Here is a 25,773-nt window from a genome sequence, read left to right as displayed (position 1 = left end):
CGGGGCTCTCACATGGATGGTGAGGGAAATATTGGGCCATGAATGATTCATGGACTGATATCGCATTGTCCCGTGTGAAGCTAGCCGTAATGTGTCATTTTTACCACACCGTGAACACCATAAAAAATGACACAATTGCATTTTTTCCCATCGCACCCCACTCAGAAATTTAAAAAATTTTCCAATACATTATATGGTTATTTAAATAATTAGTACCTTTAAAAAATACAACTTGTCCTGCAAAAACCAGGACCTCATACAGTTGTGTCAACAAAGAAATAAAAAGTTATACAGTAGCTCTTTGAACGCAAGGATGAAAAAAACTAGAACAAAAAAAATGTGTGTAAGCTTAACTTCTTCAAAACGATTGCACTTTACCCCAAAAGTGACAGCGTCTCTGTGACTACTTTATACTGTCCTCAGTGAGGGCAGCAAAAGGTACATAGATCCCTTTAATTTCTGGTTGTTTTCATTGTAATTTGTAAATGATTAAAATGGACTATCACGCTGCAGCAAACTGTAGTCATACCTATGGGTTGTAGGTAAAGCATAAGCCGTGCTGGCTGTGTTTTTTGTATTTGTTTTCATCGCATCATACTATATATCAATAAAGACTTGGTTTGACTTCCATCATGCCTACTGCTAGACTTTTTGCTTGTGGATAATTATAACTTTGTTATAGCACTTTTATGGAAATAAATATTGCATCCTTGTTTTAGGCTCAACTGTAAATGGCTCAACAACAAAATGCATCATCACAAATTTGCTCCCATTAACCACATATCAGTTGTTTCTAATGAGCTCCACATCTGGAGGCAGTGTGAATGGGACTGTTAGAACATTTCAAACTGGTGTAATAGGTAAGCAAGATGTTCAACAAATTTGTGAATTGTAAAGGGCTTTATCAGCTAAGAGGCAACTCTCCTCCTGGAATTTAACACTCTAGCCAGGGGCGTAACTATAGAGGGTGCAGGGGATGCGGTTGCATCCGGGCCCAGGAGCCTTAGGGGGCCCATAAGGCCTCTCTTCTCCATATAGGGAGCCCAGTACTATGAATAAAGCATTATAGTTGGGGACCCTGTTACAGGTTTTGCATTGGGGCCCAGAAGCTTCAAGTTATGCCTCTGCATGGTTTAGGTATGGGTACGGGTACAGGTACAGATAGAGGGGGGACCCCAGCTCACCTTTTGCATCAGGGCCCCTGAGCCTTTAGTTACGCCCCTGACTCTACCTGTCACTGTTAAAGGAAAGCTTGAGCCCCCCATCAATGAGAGTCTGCAAAAAAAACTTTGTGATGTGCTCCACTATATGCTGTAAAATTGACTTAGTCTGCCACTATACAGAATCCCTGCATGCCGCAATCTCATACGCCAGGACACACTGTCCCCAACTGAAACTTTATAAAGTTGGATGAAAACGTGTGGGTTTTGTGTGCGTAATACGTGGTAACTAACTACATTACTTTCAACGGCGCCTCTCTCACACAGCACACAAAATGAGCACGCAAAAAGAAAAAAAAACGCAACATGCTGTATCTTAGCATGTATTACGTACTGCTGCGTGTGGTATGTGTCGGCAAACGCTAGTGTGCAGGTGGCCTAACCATGACACAATTGGGGAGGTCTGAGACCAGTGAAATTGATTACGGTCCACCCATCCATAAAGTCAACAGTACAGACAGGGTAGCTAAGACTTAAAGATACATACTATTTTATGGCCTAACTCACCGGATCTTCTCTTGAGATTAAAATCTAGCCCCTTTGTTAACATGTATATAGAAACTCCAGATGTAACTGTAAGGCACATTGTTCTGAGCAATGGTAATAGAAGAAAATGTTTTAGATTGTTCATATACAGTATTTACATTGAAAATTAATCTTTACCACACAGATGCTGAATATACCAATATGATGATCCTGATTTTCATTCTGATTGGATTCCTGATAATGATTTTCATGATTATTATCTGTATCATGAAATGTGAAAGGTAAATCCAGTAATCTATAAAGCAGTGATCCAAGACTTCACCCTAACAGCTCTGCTACACACTAGGGATAATGTTTTCTATATAGACATGTACCATCTTTCAACTGTTCTTGCCTCCCAAACTGTTTCTATAACTCCTATTTCTGTACATAACTGTTATTGCCTAGCTTGGTGTCCCTGGTAGATGTGATGTATAAGGCCGGGCTCACATCTACGCTGGAACCTGATCTGGCACAAAATACCAGAAAACAATAGCTCTTAATGCTGTGCTTTTTCTTTCGGTAAAATGCCAGTCAGCTGCACGGAAACCGAACAAACCCCATTATAGCCAATGAGATCTGTTCAACGCTGTTTGGTTCTGTCATACGATGGACCCATTCCGCCAGGGGGTTCCTCGCCGCAGATGTGAAAGCTGCCTAACTGCTGAGTTATCTGTATGCACCTGCGTCTTATTGTTTTTAGTAGTACCATAATTCGATCTCTAAATACAATGTATTCAAATGTTACACTATTTCTTCAGTTGTTAATGTCTTGTTTTCTTTAATCATACCAGAATGAAGAGTCGGTTCTGGCCTGTTGTTCCAGACCCTGCCAACAGTCAAATTCAAAAGTGGACCTCCTTCTTAGAAAAGGTGAGCAAGCACCATCCATTTTATTAGTTTTATTAAAATAGTGTGTTACATCTCCTCTAAGATTGACTGGACTACAGTAAATAAAATGAAAACGATGTGACAACAACCTAGCCGTCAGTCATGACTCGGTGCTTACACCAGGGGACTTTACCTTTTGGGCTAATGCCCACGGCTGGATTTCTGCCGCGATTTACGCGGCGGAAATCCGCAGCGTTGCCCCACAGCTATTAGGTTCTATTGAACCTAATAGCTGAATGTTTACGCTGCGGAATTCCACAGCATGAAATAAACTGCAGCATGTTCTAAATGCGCGTGGCCGGCTTCCATTGTAGTCAATGGAAGCTGGCCATCACACTATACTTCTGCTGTAGTACAGCGGAAGTATCGCGTGAATACACGGCTCTGCCCACCGCCGGCCGCATCATCTGACACTGACAGCGTGTCATGCGTTCAACTGCACATCCGCGCCAGCCCTTCATGCCGGACGTATATGGCGGATCCGGAGTGGTAAATATGGGGGTTTTGGGGAGCGCCGTGGCGGACTATGCTGCGTAATCCATCGCGGCATGAGCCCTTAATAATGCAGTCTATAAATTGAATGTATATGACTACATAAATAAATATGGGTATCGTTCTAAAATCTGCAACATTTCTATCAACAAAAAACATAATTTCATCAGATTTTGCAAACTACCTTTATATAGGACCATTAGAGGAGTATTCCAGGCTTTTACTATTGATGACATATCCTCAGAACTAGCAATATTGAGTTGTAATTGTAATAGGAGCAGAGGCATAACTATAGGGGATGCAGGGGATGCGGTTGCACCCGGGCCCACGAGCCTTAGGGGGCCCATAAGACCTCCCGTTTCCATATAGGGAGCCCAGTACTATGAATAAAGCATTATAGTTGGGGGCCCCATTACAGATTTTTCATTGGGGCCCAGAAGCTTCAAGTTACGCCTCTGAATAGGAGGCATCGTTATTACAATTGCTAATTCCGAAGAGACCTTGGACTCACTTGTCAATGGATTTCATTACTGACCTACCAGATTCTGAAGGAAATACAACCATTTAGGTGGTAGTCGATCACTTTAGTAAAATGTGTTACTTTGCCTGAACGTCTGAATAATATGGTTTTAGCAACATTTTTTATTAACAATATTGATAACGTACACGGGTTTCTGGTAAATATAGGGGTTCAATATGTGTCAAAGTTTTGTTGTTCTTTATGTAACCGTCTAAAAATTCAGTTATGTCTTTTCCTCTTCTTGCCATCCTGAGATGAATGACCAAATGGGAAGATTAATTCATAGTTTAAAACAGTACATTGTTTTGTTTCTGATAGACAGGAAGATTAGGAGTCTTTCTTGGCTTTGGCAGAGTTCGCACTAAATAATTATCCACATGAAACTGTTACATCTCCGGTTTTCTGTAATTATGGTCTTCACCCTTGTTTTGGTTCTTTTTCTGCTTTTGTCTCTGATGTGCCCAAAGAACATGACTTTTTGTCTCATCTTGCTGCAATATGGAAAGAGGTCCAAAAGAACGTTAAGTATTCAGCTTCAGGGTATAAAAAAGCAGCTGATAGGAGGTCAGTAGGTCAAGTTTGGCAGTAGGGAAGAAACTTTAGCGTTCTACCAAAAATATTAAACTTAAACTCTCTTTTTATAAATTAGGACCTAGGTTTATTGGTCCATAAAGAATTATTGAAGTCATTAATCCTTCATCACTTAGGTTGGAAATTCCACAATCTTTTAACCCCTTAATGACGGCCCAATAGTGTTTTTACGTCCTGCCATTGCAGGACGTGTATGGAGGGAGATAGCGCTGCTATCTCCCTCCATACAGTGCGGGCGTCAGCTGTTTATTACAGCTGACACCCGCGGGCAATAGCTATTAACCCTTTAATTGACGCTATCAATTCTGACAGTCCCGTACGCCTTCCCCCCTCCCCCCCCCCCGGGTGAGATCGGGGGAGCCATACAGGTGTCATGGAAGCCGGGGGCCTTCTGAAAGGCCCCAGAGCTGCCTTGGGAGACTGCCTATCAAGCCATCCCCGTAGGGTGGCTTGATAGACTGCCTCTCAAAAAGCAGTATGACGTAATGCTATAGCATTACGTCATACTGCAGGAGCGATCAAAGCATCGCTGGTTGTAGTCCTCTAGGAGGACTAAAAGAAAAAATAAAAATAAGAACAAAAAAGTTTTACTAATTATTTTAAAAAAAGTTATAGAAGTTCAAAAAACCCCCCTTTTGCCAAATTTGCAATAAAAAAAATCAAAATATTCAAGCAAAAATACGTGTTTGGTATCACTGCGTCCGTAAAAGTACGATCTATCAAATTAATGTATTATTTACCCCACACGGTGAATGTGGTATGAAAAAAGATAAAGAACGCCAGAAATGCACTTTTTTGGTCACCCTATCTCCAAGAAAAAATGTTATAAAAAGCAATCAAAAAGTCAATTATTTGCAAAAAAGGTACCAACGGAAACGACAGGACGTACCGGACAAAATGAGCCCGCACTCAACTATGTTGACGGAAAAATAAAAAAATTATTGTGCGCAGAAAATGAAAAATATCTTAAAAAAGAAATACAAGTAGTACAGCAAAAAAAAAACTATACAAGTTTTGTATCGTAGTAATCGTACTGACCCATAGAATAAAGTTATCGGGTCATTTTTGTTGCAGTTTGTGCGCTGTAGAAACAGGACGCAATGAAAGATGGTGGAACGTCGTTTTTGTCCTTTTCTCTCCACTTAGAATTTTTTAAAAGCTTTCCAGTACATTACATGGTACATTAAATAGCACCATTGAAAACTACAACTCGTCCCGCAAAAAACAAGCCCTCATACAGCGACGTCGATAAATAAATAAAGGAGTTACGATTTTTTAAAAGGGAGGAGGAAAAAACTAAAATGGAAAAAAGCAAAAAACCTCCGTCACTAATCACTTGTTTTTCAGAAGTTCCTGTTTAAGAAATCTCTTCTCCAATCCATAACAGAGTTCTTTTACCAGGACATCTATATAGGTTGTGTTGAATCAGCACTCCAGAGGTTCTTTCAGAAGGTAAAAAACGGTTTATTGCTCAATGATAAAACAGCTGCAACGTTTCGATCCTTGCACACACTGGATCTTTGTCAAGCTTGACAAAGATCCAGTGTCTGTAAGGATCGAAACGTTGCAGCTATGTTTTACCATTGATGAATAAACCGTTTTTTACCTTCTGAAAGAACCCCTGGAGTGCTGATTCAACACAACCTATATAGATGTCCTGCTATTTTTTGGTCTTTGGGTCCGGACCTTTGCTTTGGATCGTGCACCTTTAAAAGCCTGTAAGTGTATTTTTGGACTTATATCGGAAGTGCTGTTCCCTATCTCTACTCTTTCTTCAGAGTTCTTTTACCAGTCATGGTCAATGGTAGAATTTTAAATCTCAGTCAAGTTCGTGATTCTTTACAATATCTTGTGCACTGGCAGGGTTAAGGAATAGAGGAGGAAACACGGGTTTAAGCAGCAGTTGTCAATGTCGGTCATCTGTTTAAGAGGTTTCATGATGGGAAGCCTTTGACGTCTGGTCCAGAGGCCACCTTGAAGGGGAGGTACTGTCACGGCACCAACAGTGCTGTGATTTCCTGGTTTCTGATGCTGGTCCAGATGATGTCACAACATCAGCCAATGACCACATGATGCGCCAGGTAGCGCATGTGCAGTATTATTTGGCACAAGATACCAAGGGCATAACATATCCTTTTGGTTCCCATGCTGATAGGCTGTCTGGGTTTTCTATCAGCCCAGTCAGCCTATCAATTTCTATGTGTGGATTTTTAAAATGAATCTTTTGCATAAAGTATGCCTGTTACACTTTCTGCATTCTGGCCAGTGACGTATGGACCTGTGTTCAGTGGTTTTGAGCTCTGTAGACCTGTGCTCTGGGTTTTTTTCTCAGAGATTCTAGGTTTAGAAATTTAGTGCTGAATACTCTAGTTTGGTGTTCCATGGTCCATGTTGCTTGTTCATCTTTGACCAGGAGTCAGCTTTTCTCTTGCAGCAGGTTCGCCATTTTCAGGGCGAGTGCTCTATTTGAGTGGCCCGTCTAGCCTGAAGGGCAGCATTTCCAAGACGAGCAGCTGTGCAATGCTTGCTTCAGGCTCTGTGCTCTTGGATAGTTGGGGTGATATTTTTTTAATGTTCCCGTAGCTGGGCGATGGAGGGTAAGCTGCTGACTTGGGACACACAGGATCATGGGGTATTAATGTCAGTGAAGGTAATGGTGGTGGCTCAACTTCTGCTCTTCATTTGCCACTCTTGGTTCTGAAGCCTGCAGTCCGATTAACATTTGCAGAGGAGAAGCCTAAAGTAGGTGTGCTACTGACCCTATACACAATTGCCTTTCTGTACTCAAAGGCTACTGCATGAACAGGGAGAGAGATGGCAGTGGAAGAGGGAGCAGGATGAGGCTGACTCTTTGCTCTCTGCCTAGGTGGACTCTCCAAGGCAGCGGGTGGTGTGACTCCATGTGACTATTTATACATGCTATGTTGAGGTTGTTTACGTTCCTAACGTGTTTTAAATTTTATTTGGGCTACAGCATTGACATCCATGAGACTGAATGATCAAATTGTTCATTAGACTGATCCTTGTGGACTGCTTCGGACAGTGTGGGAGTTTTTCCATGGAATGAAGCAGAGGAATGATGCTCATGGCTGACTAGTGCAGACTGACTACTGTGTGCCTGTGAGCAACAGAAGGTAGTGGTATTTGAGGTGTGTGGCGTCATCTATTCTACGACCTGTTCTACATTCTGCTGATGTAACACACAGGCAAAACGATTTCTAAGGAATGGCAGCAGGCTTTCCTCAGCTGCTGCAGAACATCGAACTGTTTCTTCAGTGGAAGTGGCTTGAAATGCCAACTTGGTCCATCCTCTACCATCTGCAACACCATCACTACCTACCCTTTGCTTTCTTCATGTTTCATTTTTATTTTTTTGTTGTCTACTTTTTAGTGTAGTTTTATGTAACTTAGCAGCTAACTTTTGTAGTTTACAGAAAACCACTGCTAGCTGTGTAAGGCTTGCAAATAATTCTTACTGACTGGACTGGTGACTTTCAACAATGACTGAGGCCACTAACACACACTGTGTGTATTTGCTGTTTCCCTGTGGGGTTTCCTTTTTGTTTTATATTAACAAAAAAAACATTGCTAATTAAATAAGCCACATTTCCTGGGTGGCACAATATGTGAGAACAAAAGGTGACACATTGCAGCTTGTATATTTGTGCACGGTGTAATTGAATTCCCCAAACTGCACTACTAGCTGTGTAGGCCTGCAAATAATTCATAGTAGCCTGTCTAATGGTTGAATGATGTCTGAGGCTGCTGACATGCACTGTGTGTATTTGTTGTTTTTCTGTTGAGTTTCCTTTTTCTTATATGTTAATTAAAAAAAATATTGTGAGAATAGAAGGCCACAGACTATAGCTTGTATATTTCTGCACTGTCATTATTTGGCTCAGCATAATTTAATTCCACAAACCCCACTGCTATCTGTGTAAGGTCTGCAGATAATTTGTAGTGGCCGGACTGATGACTTTGAACAATGTCTAAGGCCATAAACAGAAATTCCTGCGATTTTAGCCAAAAATCTGTTGAGATTTACCTAATTTCATTTTGTGAAAAAAAAGCCTATCAAAACGAGCAACACTAGTCTTTAGTTGCACCAATTAGTCTTATCATACATAACACTGCAATTCCACAGCAAACCTGCACCAAAATCAGTCTAACCAAAAGTTAGACATGTAAGAGAGATGCTGGGTCCTCTTTAACCCCTTCCTGCTCCAGGACGTACATTTACGTGCTGGAGCGTCGGGGTATGTAAGAAGAGAGGTTGCGGGGCGACCTCTCTTCATACAGTGCGGGCGTCAGCTGTTTATTACAGCTGACACCCGCGGGCAATAGCTGCGATCGGCCGGTCGCGGCTATTAACACTTTAAATGCCGCTGTCAATTCTGATAGCGGCATTTAAATCCCCCGAACAATGTTTGGGGGTGCCCCACGGCCCCCCCACGGTGAGATCGGGGGAGTCATGCAGGTGTCATGGCAGCCGGGGGCCATCTGAAAGGCCCCAGGGCTGCCTTGAGAGACTGCCTATGAAGCCATCCCCGTGGGGTGGCTTGATAGGCTGCCTGTGAAATTGCAGTATACAACATTACGTCATACTGCAGGAGCGATCAAAGCATCGTATATTAAATCACCCCCCTTTTGCCATATCTAAAATTAAAAAATCTAAATAATAAAATAAAAATACATATCTGGTATCGCCGCATCTGTAAAAGTTGGCTCTATCAAAGTAGCACATTATTTGCCCTGCACGGTGAACGTCTTCCGAAAAAAAAAATAAAGAACGCCAGAAATGCACTTTTTCAGTCACCCTGTCTCCCAGAAAAAAACGCAATAAAAAGTGATCAAAAAGTCATATGTATTCCAAATTAGTACTAACGGAAACTTCAGGACATCCTGCAAAAAATGAGCCCTTGCTCAACTACGTCAACAACAGAAAAATTAAAAAGTTATTGCGCGCACAAGATGACGGCAGAAGATAATTGAAAAAAATTAAATGTCTGGAAAAAAAAAGAAGAGTAGTATAGTAAAAAAAAACTATACAAGTTTTGTATCGTAGTAATCGTACTGACCCATAGAATAAAGTTACCATGTCGCTTTTGTTGCAGTTTGTGCGCCGTAAAAACAAGACGCACTGAAAGATGGCGGAATGTCGTTTTTTTTTTTCATTTTACTCCACTTAGAATTTTGTAAAAGTTTTCCAGTACATTATATGATACACTAAATAGCACCATTGAAAACTACAACTCGTCCTGCAAAAGAAAAAACTCTCAAACAGCAACGTCAATGGATAAATAAAGGAGTTACGATTTTTTTAAAGGGGGGAGGAAAAAACGAAAATGAAAAAAAAAAAGGGGCCGCGTCATTAAGGGGTTAAAGGCATGAGGCATGTTTATATATATTAAGGTATAATTTACCTTTACATTAAAATATAGTATTTCTTTTGGCTTCTAATAATCAGTGGTTTCCTTTTGCAGACGCCCGAGATGACTTTTAACATCAGTGATGTTTCTCAGATTATCACAAGTGAACTCAACATTGTGGAGGGATGGCAAGGAAAGAATCCACCTCTCGAAAATCAAGTCAACGTTAACTCTCTTGAATATTATGGACATGCATCCAGTAAACAAACATCCCCAGAGGTTGCAAATAAGTGGAGGCATTACATCAATGTTGACACTGTCCAGTATGCAAAGGTGATCACTGAGGGTTACCGTCAACAGAGTCCTCCAACCTCTGTCTATGTAAGATCTGACTCCACACAACCACTTCTCTGTGATGTATCACCCAGCCCCCAAAAATACGAAAATACATGGTTTCACTTCAGCAACCATGAGGACAATGTGTTCTTGATGGAAGAGGAACATATGAAAGACTTTCCTCTTCTCAATGCTTTGCAGCTCCACGAGGATTGAGCTGCATTCAGCTTGTTTCATGGAGCGGTCTGCAACTAGCCAATATCCTTTTTTTCACATATGCTACTGCATTTTTCAGGAAGAGTATCATTTCTCCATAAGGAGAGCACCTAGAAGGAGTGGAGAGTTATAAGGCCATTCGTGCTCCTCTGGAAAATATGCAAATAGAAGATGGAACAATACCTCTGCAGCACCACCTATTGGAAGACAACATTCCTGCAAGTCAGTGTTCGACTTTTAAGCAAGTTTTATAACAATGGCTGGGAGATGTGAGCCAAAGCCAGAATAACCTTGGAATAACCTCGACACAGCTGTCTGTGTATGGTTATTTTGGCTTTGGCTTACACAGTCATAAGGCTTGTTTAAAAAGTCTGAAATTGACTTGCAGGAATGTTGCCTTCCAATAGGTGGCACTGTAGAGGTTTTGTTCCATCTTCCCAACTGCATAGTTCTTAACTGTTTCACAACAGAGCATGTCTCAGAATTCAAGCAGTCCATTAATTGTTCCAATACATTAAAGGGGTTGTCCAGTTACTGGACAACGTTGCTCTTATACCACCAACTTTGTTAAAATATCAAAAAGTTAAGCAGTACTTACCCGTTCTCTGCCATGGGGATCCAGCGCTGTCCTTCTGGTCTCTGGTTGCAGTGGTCAAGTGATTTCCTGTGACATCACCTCCACAAAAATCAGTGGCTGCAGCGCCACCGCAAGTTCTCCTAGCGTCAGCACTCACATCCTGGGCGCTATGATGCCAGGAGTTTGAAACGGTAAAGCTACAGTCTCTGATTGGTTGCTGAGGTGACTTTCTGTGACATCATCTTCCACAACGAACACTCAGAGGACGGTGGGGCTACAGAGCAGGATCTCCCTGGCAGAGGATGGGTAAGTACAGCTATTTTTGTTTTTATTGTTGTACGATAACCGGATAACCCCTTTAACGTGCACAACACCTAGCTATTGTTTGAGCCTTGAATTAGAGCTCATTGAAGAGATGACTTCATCTTCCAAGCATACTATTGTGTAACTAGCAGCAGCAAATAAACTCTGTTGCTCCTGGACACAGCAGCAGCCACAGGAGCCCTAGTGTTAAAACTATGTAAGATTTTCTTCTAGGGTATCTTATAATACATTTTAGGCAAATGTATTCATTGGGGTTAATCCATGTGTAGATTTTCTAATTTTTTTCTGCGATGCAGATTTCAAATCTGCCCCATATGAACCATGGTGCAAATTCCCATTGAACTAAATAGGAAGCTAAAATGACACATACTCCAACATGGATTTTGATGTGAAAAAATATACCATGTGAAACAAGGCCTAAGGAAGCAAATGTGAAGAGGCCGCTCATATTGTAATTTATGTGTGTGCCGCAAAGGAGATATATCTTACCAGTGCCTAGACATCCACAATACTCAATGCAGCACACCCCATGCTGTGCGGTCAGAATGTTGTGCCTTTTAAAGCTATAACTAATGGTTTCTAAAATCCCCAAAATTAAAAGCAGCATAAGGCTGCCTGCACACGGGCAGATTTGCATTGCAAAAACCCGGAGCGGGTGTCCGCCTCCGAAATTCTGCAGCAAATCCAGTCCATAGCATGCTATGACAATACGCAATTTCCTGCCCGCGAGCGGAAATCGATTGCAATGTTCCGCTAGCAGGGAAGAAGTTGCAGCATGCCGCAATTTTGTGCAGGCTACTTCAATGGAAGCCATCCGTCCCGCAGCCATTCTGCAATCATCATTGCAGAATGATCATGAGAGCCACGTTATCACCATAGCGACGGCGCGGCGTCACCTCTACTGCGCATGTGCGCTGGCACGCCAGCCAGCACATCCGCAGAAGAAAAGGCGCCGGAGAGGTATGCTGGGGTTGCCTGCCGGGCACCGGGTCGGATCCTGCTGTGAGATCCCACATGCGTGGGTGCAGGCGGCTAAAAATAATCAGCATGCTGTTGACTCAACTAACAGCAAATCTAGGTAAATATAGAAATAAGACCTGTATACACCTTTTTATATAAGTTGTTACATCTATGTATAAATATGTTTGGCTTAGTTTATACTTGCCTTAGTTCTTTTCTGCACTAGAAAACTTAGCCATCTGGATGAAATCAAAAGAGCCCAATGGTTAAGGAATGTATTGGTTCATCATTACTTTCCCTTTTTTCAAAACGCACACATACTATAATCTATAAGGGTAGAGACATGCGGAGAAACCCTGGTGATCATAATCAGTCCCATGCCAACAAGATGTTTAGAGGCATTGCTTCAGTACCACTCTGTCTCTACCGTAAAGCAGCTAATGTGGTCGAGATTTATAAAATGTTTTCTCTCATTATTTCTAGCAGTTTGTTCAAATTCTGCTCTGCACTTTATTCTCCCATTATATGTGTACTTCTATATAAGGTTACGTTTCAGTAGTAGTTTTAGTAGTAGTAGTCATCATTGCCATAGTAGAATAAATGTCTGGTGTGTTTACTATAATTGTCTTTCATTATAGTTACATAGTGTTATTACATAAGAGATCTATACTATCTACATTATAAGCTAGAGTCTATTTTGCTGTGAGTGTGAATTAACATTACAGAAATAAAATGTGATTGGTTGGATTAGACAGACCTCTTCATTTTGTTTGCCCAAAGGGCCACACTCCAGTAAAAACCCATCTTTCCATGCCTGTAACCCTCTGGTTTATCTATCACCCATCTGATTATCTATCACACCCTGGATGTCTCCTATGTACTATCACTTCCATGCAGTGTAGCCTCTTGTCTGATACTTATCAGTCATCATCTTCATTGTTCGATTTCTCCCTGTTTTATATTCCTCCATGCTGTGCTAGCAATCCCATGAAGCATCAGCAAAGCATCACATAAACAGCTAGAGCCGACACCATATTTGCCTGCCCTGAGGGCAGTGTGATCATCGTTACTCTCTATATTCACCTAAAGATGATGTAGACCATGTGTATACAGTCGGGAAAGCTGATCTGTGATCTTCATTTTAACTGTGTGAGAGGAGCCTCTAATCATCATGAGAAAAGCCACATTCACACAGCTGTATTCTAGTCAATATTTTGCATCAGTGTAAGCTAAAACCAGGAATGGAACCTACAGAGAAAAGGTACAATGAAAAGATTTGCACATTTCCTGTATTTTGGACACAGTCCTGGTTTTGGCTTACAAATACTGATGCCAAATACTGACTGGAATGCTGAGTGGAGCCTACGATAAGATTTTTTCCCTCCTTATGAAGAGCCTGTTTGGTACAGTCCAAGGAGTTTCCACATACAGGAATTCTGGTGACTTGAGAAAGCACCAAACAAAGAAAACCTCAGGTACTCATAATGAGAACATGTGACCCACCTGCAGAGAAGGAATAACTGAACAAGGTAATGCCAGCAGTCTTAAATATACTGGGGAATTAGTTATATAATGATTGGGAAAAAATCACCTGGTGACTCTCTAATTGGATATACTGGAAATTATTTTATTGAAGATTAAAGTTTGTTAGCAGAGTGGACAGAAATGCACAACATGTTTGGCTATATAAGGCTGGTTTCACATTTGTGTCGGAACCTCCTTCCGGAGGTTCCATCGCAGATTCAGCTGAGAATAGCGATGGTGCGTATAAATGCAGCACATACTCAATGTCATATTTGCCTGGGGCACCATTTAACTGTGAAAATAATCAATAAATGGTGCTGAGGGAGCAAGGCGAGCATGTGATCAGCCTACGTCAGATTTACTATAACAAGGTGGATTCAATGAACGTGCTTCAGAAGAAAGCCTGAGACACCATATAGTGTCACGTGTTTCCTCTCCGATGCATCCTAATAAAAAGTAGGCATACCTGATTGATAATCTAAGTGATACACAATGGGTATCGTAGCCTTAAGTGATTGCTTTAACATAACCGTGAAAACAGTATGTTAGACACCTTTTTGAAATGAAAAACCTAACATTTTATATTGACATGAGCATTCTGATCCTTTGGTATAACAAAAAAAAATCACAGAAAGTGGCCACATATTTACCAATATATAAATGCAAAAAAGAAGGACATGTAGAAGCCCCACATCCCTCAGCAGGCAGACAGCCAAATTGCTAAATGAAGGATTATTGCACGGGTGCAAAATAACAATGGTGTCGGGATCAGTAATAGCGCTCCTTCAGTGCTGAATGAAAATATGATCAATAGATGAAGAAAAATGACTTACCCGGTACTAAGTGAGTGACCCTGGGTTGGGTGAACTCACTAGTACCTCCAAATCCGGGATAGCCTGTAGGTAAATAGATTGGACGATCCTCCTTCCCTATCCTGTCCGGAGAGCTGCTTGGATATCTGGGGTCCCTATGGCTAGGGAGCCCAGTAAGTGAAAATGGAAAATAAAAAATATCCAGTATAGCGCTTCACGGGATGAAGGATGGATGAAATATATCTTTCTACACCATAAGGTGAAGCTTTATTGCAACGCGTTTTGACCCTATAAAGGGCCTTTTTCGAGCATCTAGCTTGAAAAAGGCCCTTTATAGGGTCGAAACGCGTTGCAATAAAGCTTCACCTTATGGTGTAGAAAGATATATTTCATCCATCCTTCATCCCGTGAAGCGCTATACTGGATATTTTTTATTTTCCATTTTCACTTACGGGTGCAAAATACTGATGAACAACCACTCACACACCTACCTTAGGGCTCCTTCACATGAGCATATGCGTTTTTGGGCCCGCACGCACTGTAAAATTCTGTGAATGAAGAAAAGATGTGATCAAGTCCCGAGCCTAATTAGTATTTTTCGTCCATTCATACAGCCAAGTGCAAAGTATTAGCGAAAAAAATATGCTGCAGCCCGGAAATCCCTTACTCGGCATAAATCCTTGGAATGACTTCAAATGCCTAAATAGAGGCAGCTGTAAGCTTTACCCTGTGTTGAACGCTGCTAAACTCCCTCCCCTTCCTTTTTTTTCCTAGCTCCCATAGTTTACAGGAGCCGGCAGCATATATCAGTCGAAAGATAGCGCAAGACCTATCTTTTCCGGCAGCGAATAATTTCGGTCGCCAATCTAGTTTGCGTATGTGCTATTTTTACGGGCACAACTTTTTTACGAACTGCAAAATCGCCCATGCGAACGAATGGTTGTGATTTTCAGCCGGCGTGAAAACGCTCGTGTGAATAAAGCCTTATACTGAGGGGAGTAGGTGACTCGTACCATTCTTGCACACAGATAAAGCATACAAATGGTGCCGGCCTAATGATACGCGTGGTGCACCATGCAAACTTGCAACCAAGTGATGACACAACATACAATTCAGCATGGCGGGTTGCCCTCAAAGGTGAACCACACTGGCACTGACACTTGAAATTTAGTTCTGGGGTCTCCCTATTCTCTTGATCATCTTTGAGATGTTTCTACACCTTGACTAGAGTCCACCTATCTATATAAGGTCTCACATGCATATCAGAGCCAAAACCAAGCCATAAGGAGGAAAGAACTGCCGGCAGAGCTCAGAGACAGGATTGTATGAAGGCACAGATCTGGAGAAGGCTATAAAAAATGTCTGCTGCATCAGAAGTTTCCAAGAGCACAGCGGCCTCTATAATTCTTAAATGGAAGCTTGGAACAATCAGAACTTTTCATCGAACTGGCCAACCGACCAAATAAAGTAATCGGGAGAAGGGGCTTGGTAAGAGAGGTGACCAAGAACCCAATGGTCACTGAGTGAGCTCCAAAGATCCTGTCTGTAGATGGGAGAAACTTCCAGAAGGTCAACCATTATTGCAACTCTCCACCAATCTGATTTTATGACAAAGTGGCCAGAAAGAAGCCTCTCCTTAGTAAAAGACGCAAGAAAACCCATCTCGAGTTTGCCAAAAAGAAACTAAAACAAGATTCCCTGGTGTGATAAACTTTTTGGCCTGAATTCTAAGCATTATGTCTGGGGGAAACCAGGTGTCAGAACCAGCAACTCTCGGGGCCGCTGTGCCCACACCACCGATCCTGCCACCCGGGTTACAGGAGTGCGGCGTAGGGGAGCCCCAGTTCTAGTGATCTCCCCGGGCCGCTGTAAAACTGGTCGCCGCGGGTTGCTAGGGAGGCAGCAGGTGCTTCTCTATTTACTTGACTACCAAGCAGGCTTCCTTGGTAACTGTCTGTTCAGCAAGGCTGGGGGCGTGTCCCCAGCACCTCCTTGAATTGCACTGCTGCTGTCAGGCTCCCCGCCCCAATCAGCTGCTGGGGCAGGAGCCCTGACAGCATTTAAATGTGTGTGTTTTCCTTCCAGCCCTTGCCAGTGTTAGTTTGGTTCTCCAGCTGCACCCTCGTTTACCTTGACTACTCTTGTGACCCCGACTTTTCTGACCTCTGCTTTTGGACCTTGACTACGTTTTTGCCTTCTCCTCTGTACTGCGTACCCTCCTGTTGCCGACCCGAATTGTCTGACCACTCTACCGTTTGTTTGTCTTCAGTGTCTGTTTGTCTTCCCGTGTCCCGCTTCCCTAGTGAGGGTAGGGACCGCCGCCCAGTTGTCGCCCTGGGGGTTAGCCCAGGGGGGCAAGTAGGCAGGGACAGGGGTTGCGGGATTTCTCAGGGACCCCCATATCCCGGACACTGTCCTGACACCAGGCACTGCTCTTGACTAGTTCAATACCATCCCTACAGTGGAGCATGGTTGTGGCAACATCGTGCTGTGGGAGAGTTTTTCAGCCGCTGGGACAGGGAGATTAGTCAAGGTTGGTGGAGAGCAAAGTACAGAGATATTCTTAATGAAACTCTGATCTCATTCGCAAGGAGGCAAACTGGGCAGAAGGTGCACCTTCCAACAAGACAATGACTCTAAAAACACAGCCAAGACTACACAGGAGTGCTTTAGGGACTCTGTAAATGTCCTTGAGTGGCACAGACAGAGCCCTAACTTTAACCCTATCGAACATCTCTGAAGAGACCTGAAAATGGCTGTCCATAGGGCCCCATCCAACCTGACAGACCTTGACTCTGCAGAGAAGAATGACAAAAAAGTGCAGATAGATGGTGAAAAAGCTTTACATTTCTTTTTAATTTACACATGACCACAACATAACGAAATGTAAAAAACTGAAAGGGTTTGAATACGTTCTGGACCCACTGTATGTGTGGTGTATCACAGTATGTATAAATGCGTGTCACAATATGTATAAATGAAAAAGTCTACCTACATGTGTGTGTCATGGTGTGTGGTTTGCGTATCACATTGTGTACTTGTGCTTATTTATATATAGTATATACACACAAGGGGCACAGTGGCCACTGTAGTGGAGCATTTGTGACACTAGGTGACAAAAGTGTAGGACACTGGCTAGCAAAGAAAGGGTTTTTACTGTATATGAGCTGGCTAATGTGAAGGTAGTAGACCTAGTACCAAGGAATGCTAAATATGTGAGTTAGTGGCCGGACAGCCTAGATTTTGCTTGCGTTCTGGAATTATTGCGTACTGTATTGCTGTAAAGTGCTTGTTATGAAGAGTGATTATCGCTGATCTGACCAGTTAAAACCATATATACAGTCTGAATGAATTTTGTGAGTGTGCCAACCATCATACCCAGAATGATGGCCAGCCATTGAGATGACATACCCCACGTTGTCACTATTGTGACATTTGGGGGATAAGTCTGCTCATGGCAACAGCATCTCTTCTGGGATAAGAAGGTTGGTACACAAAGTAATTGCATTACAACACACTGGATTTGGGTTCACAAGTGGTTGCACCCGATTTATTTTTTTCACAGCAATAAAGTGTCCCATCAAAATGGATAAACAAACAAGTCGTAGGCCTGCCTGGCCACTGACTACACATTCAGCAACCATAGCTGACAAGGTGTAGGCCTACTGTAATGTTTCCTTCATCTGTGAACCGCAGAACTGCAAACGATATTCACAGATAGACATAACAACTAGACCAACAACTGACAAACGCTCAAGACACTCACCATACATACCTGCACACATAACAGATGAAACTGCTATAGAATGTACGAGGCATTGGTTTGTGAATTGGCCAAGACACTTAAGTCTGTGAGTCTGCTTCAAGGGTCCTCATTGTCTCATGGTTCCTTACTCTAACAAGATAACTACCACGTGAAACCTGCCTGCATGCAAAGCGATCGTCCCTACAGGAGCCGCCCCATGCTAGAACCTAAGGACCTACCTCACCCTAGATGGCAAACGATCCACAGCAGGACAGGATGCAGTTCACACCAACACGCCAGGGATTTGCACACAACAGGACTGTTCATACACCTTGTCTGGCCAACTGCACAGACCCAATGAACACATCACACACACAAAACAGGACTGTCCACACCTAATCTTCGGCCAACTGCACAGACAAACAAAACACAACACTGTTCACACACCTACAAACACCATGCATGGGGCAAACACCAGGGTGTTGGGAAACCAGCTTCCTCTAGCAGAGGGCTGGTATATATATATATATATGTGTGTGTGTGTGTGTGTGTGTGTGTATGTATGTATGTGTATATATATATATATATATATATATATATATGTATATATATATATATATATATACACAACAAACTTGTGGTGTTTGGCTGGCTGGAGAACTCCACACCCAGCCAGCACAAACATGCCACACCTGTGGAGCTGTGCTGCTGGAAACCGTTGAACAACAAACCCCAGCAGCACAACCTGACACCCACTGCCTGACACCCCAAACAGACACATTTGGTTTCATATCAGACTTCCTGCTGCAGTGTCCGAGGAGCGGGCCCACAGCCAAGGAGACAGCGGGGTAGATTTTGGGCCTTGTCATGGGGCTTTACCATCTCCTCCCCTGGGGGTAGCATGGGACCCATCCAAGTTACCACTGGGGAAACTTTTAAGGGGGTAACCCAATCTGTGGTTTACCTCAAGTCCTTGTCACTTGTGATGCCACCATTCTGTCCTCTGCGGTGAATCCATAAGATGACAATAAAGAGTCCACACAGAGTTAACATTTCAGAGCTAAACCAGGAACAGTTGGTAGAGCTCGTTTATTTGAAGTTTAAGTTACAGTCCAAAACAGATTACATCCACCATCAGGACACTGGTGTAGGCAAATTAGTGGTGTCACAGGGAGGTTCTCTCAGGTTACTCCAGACGATCCACAGTCGAGTTATCTGCGTGACCCGGTTTCCGGCAAACTCTTTCTCTCTTTCTCTCTCTCTCTCTACCGATACACACTCATGTTTAGGAAAAGGCACTCAGCGCTGCGTGGCGGTTTCTCTCACACTTGCAGTCCTCCAGGTCATTAGCATAAAGGCCTGGGTAGATTGGACCCAGGGCACACACAAGGCAATCGCTCAGGCTCTTTTATCCCAGGGCTCCTTGTAGGACAAGGCACAGTTCTCCTAATCACTCCAAGTCTCTCAGATCTGCCCAGACTAAGAACCAAGACCCAAGACCAAGACAAGAACTCTTGCATACACCTTGTAATCACATATGTATTACATGGTCACATGACACACCACAAGATACATTTTCCAGCCATAACCCACACGTTAACCCATTCAGTACTGCAGAGGTGCAATACACATCAAATGCACCCACATTGAAGACACTGACAACACAATTGCACAAGACAAACACATTCATACTTATGGAGGGGCCCCCGTTAACTCTGGACCACTACAGTCCCCCCTACTTCAAACAAGCACCCTGGTTCCTCTTCAAAACAGAGTATATGTGCGAAGTTGGTCAGTCTCAATGGGCTACCCGTAAATCATTTGAAGGACCATCTGCTCTGTTATGAAGGGTGCAAGGCATAACCTTAACACTTACTCCCCCTCTGGTTACTACTCAGAGCTTACCCATCCCAGTGTACTCAGAATACCTTAGACGTCACTTTCTTTGTAAAGCCTTAATATATGACAGTATGTATTTGAAGTGGTATGGCCATAACCAATGGAGTTTATTGCTAGGTTGGACGGAATCCAAAATACACTAGCATTGCTATGGGGCACTTACATGACTCTTCTCCCGAAAGACTAAAGAATACAAAAAGAGAACAAATACGTCACTGTAGCTAGACAAAAAATAGAAGAGGGTGACTGGCAGGTTTAAAGAATTCAGGATAATTGGAATGATTATCATTTTCCCGGAAAAACTACATGAAGGGCAGTAGCTAGAAGTCAATACCCCCAACCGAGTTGAGAAAAATGAAGCTGTATCCCCTGTGACAGACGAGATAACAGACTATCACTGGCTCACACATAATGTGGATTAGTGGAGACATGTAGATAGAACCTTCCAAACAGCATTTGCATGCAATCATCCAAGCTCAAACACTCCTTGAAGTGCAAGTGACTTTACTTATAACTCCTAACATCCTCTTGCACATTGTCTTAAACATCTTAACATTACTAAACATTTGTAATAATAATGCAATAGAAATTTTTTTTCTAAACATCTGCAGAACATTTTCAGGCTATGCAGAGGTAATTATTACATTCTGAGTCTATTTTGGGCTTAACAAAGAATAATAGCATAAAGTTTCTGGCAACAAAAGGCTAGCATTAAAATGTAGTCTCTTTAGCACCACGTAGTCACTTGGTAAGTGGCAGTGGGTTCCTCGAGCTCAGATTCAGCGCTGAAGCCTGTGGGTGTGGCACTGCTGTCACAGGACCGAATCCCAATCGAAGAACATAGAGAGGGACTAGCTCACATAAAGGCTCTCACCTCTCAATCCGAAATTTCCTCAGACTCTCATGCCAGCTCAAAACAGCCCTGGTCTGGCTGCCGCCATGATGAGTGCAGTTCTGAAGGTCTCTCAATGTCCTCCTCACCAGATGCTTGGGGTACCGTATGGGGTCTCTGCAAGGTAGGTCCTTGTGTCATGCTGGGATATTCCAAGGAGAATCCTTTGGTAATATTGTACGGCACAAAGTAAGGTGGCGGTGAAATGCGATCTCTCCGGTCATCCACAAAAATAAAATTAAAATTTTGGTCTCCATACTCTCTCACAAAGGGGAATTAGTGTGGGGGCAACAAATTTCTGACCTCCTCATTGTCTTCATGGAGAAGTATCCAAGGTGGGTACCGGCTCTCTACGTAGCCGTCTCTGGAATGGTATCGCTGTAGGCTCCGTGGAAGTTCCCTCACAGGAGGAGCAAAAGTAGTCAAGGTGGAGGCAGCAGAAGAAGCAGGAGTATTCCCCGGTAATGGGGAAGCAGTTGTAGACGGTGGAGCAATGGGTGTTGGTAGTGGCAAAGCCAGCCTCTGAAGCTCCAGCTTGTCGACCCAATAAAAGCAGGGTTGAGCAGGAGGGTATCTGGCATGAACTCCATGGATCACTTTAGTCGCCATCTCGCCTGGGTGAATGCTCGTGTAGGTCTGTAAAGAAAGATCCATCGGCTCATTTACCGAGCTGGCTGACTCCTCCTATGGGCGGTCCCCTGTCTCTGGTTACTGTTCCGCTGGAAGGGGATTTTATGCGAGCTCCAAAGTATGGGTTGAGTAAGAAGGCTGGACACCATCTTGTGGGTCCAAGTGCATTACCCTTTGTAACAATTAGAAAGTGCAAACTAGGCAACACAACAGGGTTCAACAATTCCACACGTCTCCGACTCAGGGCATAACACATCTTGGCAATGTAGGAATGGGTGGAGGATTTTCTTCACTCTGCATTTCTCTCTGCAGGAACTCCGTCTTGTGTCTCCGGGGAAATCCTTCAGAGTGCTCAGAGGGCTGGAAACAACAAAAACTCCTTAGACACATAGACGCAGACATTATGCTTCCTCTCCGGTCTGGAAAAAAATGTTGGAAGCACTTTTCTCTCTGTCTTGTTGGGGACAGGCGCAAAGGAATCATCCTGTTCATGACACCATAAAGCTCCGGCCTGCAACGTCCGAGGAGCAGGCCCACAGCCGAGGAGACAGCAGGGTAGATTTTGGGCCTTGTCACAGGGTTCTACCATCTCCTCCCCCTGGGGGTAGCACGGGACCCGTCCAAGTTACCGCTGGGGGAACTTTCACGGGGGTAACCCAAACTGTGGTTTACCTCAAGTCCTTGTCACTCGTGACGCCACCATTCCATCCTCTGCAGTGAATCCATAAGATGACAATAAACAGTCCACACACAGAGTTAACGTTTCAGAGCAAAACCAGGAACAGTTAGTAGAGCTCGTTTACTTGAAGTTTAAGTTACAGTCCAGAACAGATTACATCCACCATCAGGACACTGGTGTAGGCAAATTAGTGGTTCAAGGAGGTTCTCTCGGGTTGCTCCAGACGATCTGCAGTCGAGTTATCTGTGTGACCCGGTTCTCTTTGTTATTGTGGCATGCGCCCGCTTAGCTGTTTGGTCAGGGTCCTGAGCGACGGACCCCAGCCGATGAACCATTGATGACCTATCCATTGATAGGTCATCAGTAGTATTTCACTGGAAAACCCCTTTAAAGGAGATGTCCCGCGCCGAAACGGGTTTTTTTTTTTTTAAACCCCCCCCCCGTTCGGCGCGAGACAACCCCGATGCAGGGGTTAAAAAAACCACCCGCACAGCGCTTACCTGAATCCCGGCGGTCCGGCGTCTTCATACTCACCTTCTGAAGATGGCCGCCGGGATCCTCTGCCTCCGTGGACCGCAGCTCTTCTGTGCGGTCCACTGCCGATTCCAGCCTCCTGATTGGCTGGAATCGGCACGTGACGGGGCGGAGCTACACGGAGCCGCTCTCTGGCACGAGCGGCTCCATAGAAGACTGCTGAAGACCCGGACTGCGCAAGCGCGGCTAATTTGGCCATCGGAGGCCAAAAATTAGTCGGCACCATGGAGACGAGGACGCTAGCAACGGAGCAGGTAAGTAAAAAACTTTTTATAACTTCTGTATGGCTCATAATTAATGCACAATGTATATTACAAAGTGCATTATTATGGCCATACAGAAGTGTATAGACCCACTTGCTGCCTCGGGACATCTCCTTTAATAATAGTTATTCAACACAATATATGTACCCCAGAGTGGTGCCATTAAAAAATACAACTCGTTCCACAAAAGAACAAGTCCTCAAATAGCTATGCCGACGAGCTGTGGCTCTTGCAATGTCACAATCAAAATCGTCTTACCCTTAAAGAACAAATTAGCATGGTCACTTAAGGCTTAAAGGGAACTTGTCATGAATTTTTACCATCCAATCCACGCCTCTACGATTTATGGCCCATTGGACTCACAGAATCAACTATCCATAGGGATCCATATTGATCCCAAGAGGCGCTCCACCTGATTTCAATGGTTGCACCAAAGATAGCTCAGCACTTGAACTCGGCAATCCCCTGCGCTTAAATAGTAATGAATGGAGCGGTGGCTGAGCACATGCCCTGTTGCTCCATTCATTTCTTGTCTCACAGGGGAACACAACACCTCCAATATGACAGTCAGTGGCGATCCCCGTGGTTAGACCCATACTGTTCAGATAGCTAACCTCCAACGAATTTGTGCAGCGTTTTGCATGCGCAATACGGAGTAAGTAGAATCCACTGATTTCAACGGGTTTGCTCACATGTGCGTATTTTCCATGTGCAGCATGCTCTATTTTCTCTAATTAACTTGCCTATTATAATGAATGGGAACACGTTTGTGTGTTTTTTTGTGCGCGTAAAAAGTACAGTAAAACACTGTGTATGGCTGCGAGTATAATAATCATGCTCGCATATCACATGTGCAGTGCCTTTTTTTTAATTCCCCGCTCTGTTTCACAGTGGGTTACGCAATGTATTGCATATGGACAGTGTTGCATACGTTGCCTATACCAAGGTATAGGGCTCACGCTGTGTGGTATGCAGAGAAATAGAGCATTCTGCCATATCTCTCTTGCATACTGATACTCCGTATCTACACGCACATGGTTCAAGGAAAGTCCATGGACTTGAGCTTGTGATAACCTGAGCGAGTGTAGCTTGCATATCTCGGCAGTCGCATTGAAAGTGAAAGGAGTGCTGATCACCAGCGCTCCACTCAGTATCCTCTTCACTTGGGTGGGTGCAGCGAGGAGGAGGGGGACACAGGATCCCTATTCTTGAGATAGACAGATGGGTCTCTGTGGTGAGACCCCCACCAATCTGCAAGTTATCCCCTAACCCAGTGGTGGCGAACCTATGGCACCCATGCCAGAGGCGGCGCGCAGAGCCTTCCCTGCCTGCACGCGTCACCGTCGGCTGTTCACCACATTAGTGAATGCCTGCAGGGGTCGCGGCTTCCCTGTCGGCATTCACTCATCAGCACGCTGCCATCAGCGTTGCTATCTGCGCTGATCCCGGCGCACACTGTGACGTCAGTGTGCAGCCGGGATCCTCCTCCCCCGTCCCCTGACATCTCCTACTTGGTTCCGCGAGAGCAGGGGGAGGAGGCATCCAGCAGCACACTGACGTCAGTGTGCACCAGCAATTGGGCAGAAGAGGAGCGGCGCTACAATGAGGAGGAGGGGTAAGTATGTGGGTCCCGGGGGCGAGCATTATCACTGCTGGGGGGGGAGGCATTATCGCTGCTGGGGGATCGCTGAGGGGGCATTATCACTGCTGGAGGACCGCTGGGGGGGGGGCATTCTCACTGCTGGGGGACCGATGGGTGGGTGGTGGGGGGGAGCATTATTACTGCTGGGTGGATCGCGCGGAGGGGGCATTATTACTGCTGAGGGTATCGCGGGGGGGGGGGGCATTATTACTGGGGGAAGGGCATTATTACTGCTGTGGGACCGCTGGTCGGGGGCATTATTGTTGCTTGGTCGACCGCTGGGGAGGGCATTATTACTGCTGGGGGCTGTCACTATTAGTACTGCTGGGGGGGAGTCACTATTATTACTGCTAGGGGGGCCGCTGCGGTGTGACTATTATTACTCCTGGGGGGGTGGTGTCACTATTATTACTGCTGGGGGCCGCTGGGGGGGGGGGGGTGTCACTATTATTACTGCTGGTGGGGTGTCACTATTATTACTGCTGGGGGCCGTCACTATTATTACTGCTGGGGGTTGTCACTTTTATTACTGCTGGGGGCCGCTGGGAGGTGTCACTATTATTACTGCTGGGGGGCCGCTCTGGGGGGTGTCACTAATATTACTGCTGGGGGGCTGCTCTGGGGGATGTCACTATTATTACTGCTGGGGAGCCGCTGGGGGGGGTCACTATTATACTGGGGGCCACTGTGGGATGTCACTATTATCGCTGGGGGGGTCACTATTATCGCTGGGGTGTGTCACTATTACCGCTGTGGGGTGTCGCTATTATCGCTGGGGTATGTTTACATGCGGCAGAAATGGGCAGGGCTGTTTCAAAATAGACAGGGTGCAGATTCTGACTGCTTTTTGGATGCGGAAATGCTACAGAATTTTCCGCTGAGGACATTTTGCGGTATTTCTGCATCTAAAAAGCAGTTAAAATCTGCACCCTGTCTATTTTGAAGCGGTCCGGTCCTTTTTAGAACGACTGGGGTAAAATCATACGTCGTGATAAGCCCCGCCCCCTGACATGTTGGCACTTTGCGGTAGATAAGTGGGTTTTGGGTCGCAGTTTGGGCACTCGGACTCTAAAAGGCTCACCATCACTGCCCTAACCTATTGATAAGGCATAACTTCAAATTCTGGTAGAAC

General features: G+C 44.3%; 1 protein-coding gene across 2 annotated transcripts in view; it reads left to right on the top strand.

The window, feature by feature from the left end:
- Nucleotides 1-10,343, top strand: part of CSF3R (colony stimulating factor 3 receptor) — a 71,128-nt gene extending 60,785 nt beyond the window's left edge. For both annotated transcript variants that reach the window (XM_066592039.1, XM_066592032.1), the window contains 4 exons: nt 720-860; nt 1,891-1,987; nt 2,540-2,618; nt 9,723-10,343. In XM_066592039.1, the coding sequence (XP_066448136.1) occupies nt 720-860; nt 1,891-1,987; nt 2,540-2,618; nt 9,723-10,160 (755 nt within the window). In that variant the 3' untranslated portion in view covers nt 10,161-10,343. The remainder of the gene's footprint in view (nt 1-719; nt 861-1,890; nt 1,988-2,539; nt 2,619-9,722) is intronic.
- Nucleotides 10,344-25,773: the final 15,430 nt, after the last annotated feature.

This window comes from Eleutherodactylus coqui, chromosome 1 (genome assembly GCF_035609145.1).
Source record: "Eleutherodactylus coqui strain aEleCoq1 chromosome 1, aEleCoq1.hap1, whole genome shotgun sequence".
Taxonomy (NCBI): Eukaryota; Metazoa; Chordata; class Amphibia; order Anura; family Eleutherodactylidae; genus Eleutherodactylus; species Eleutherodactylus coqui.
Note: the sequence above shows the minus strand (reverse complement) of the source record. Positions and strands in the feature narration are given on the sequence as shown.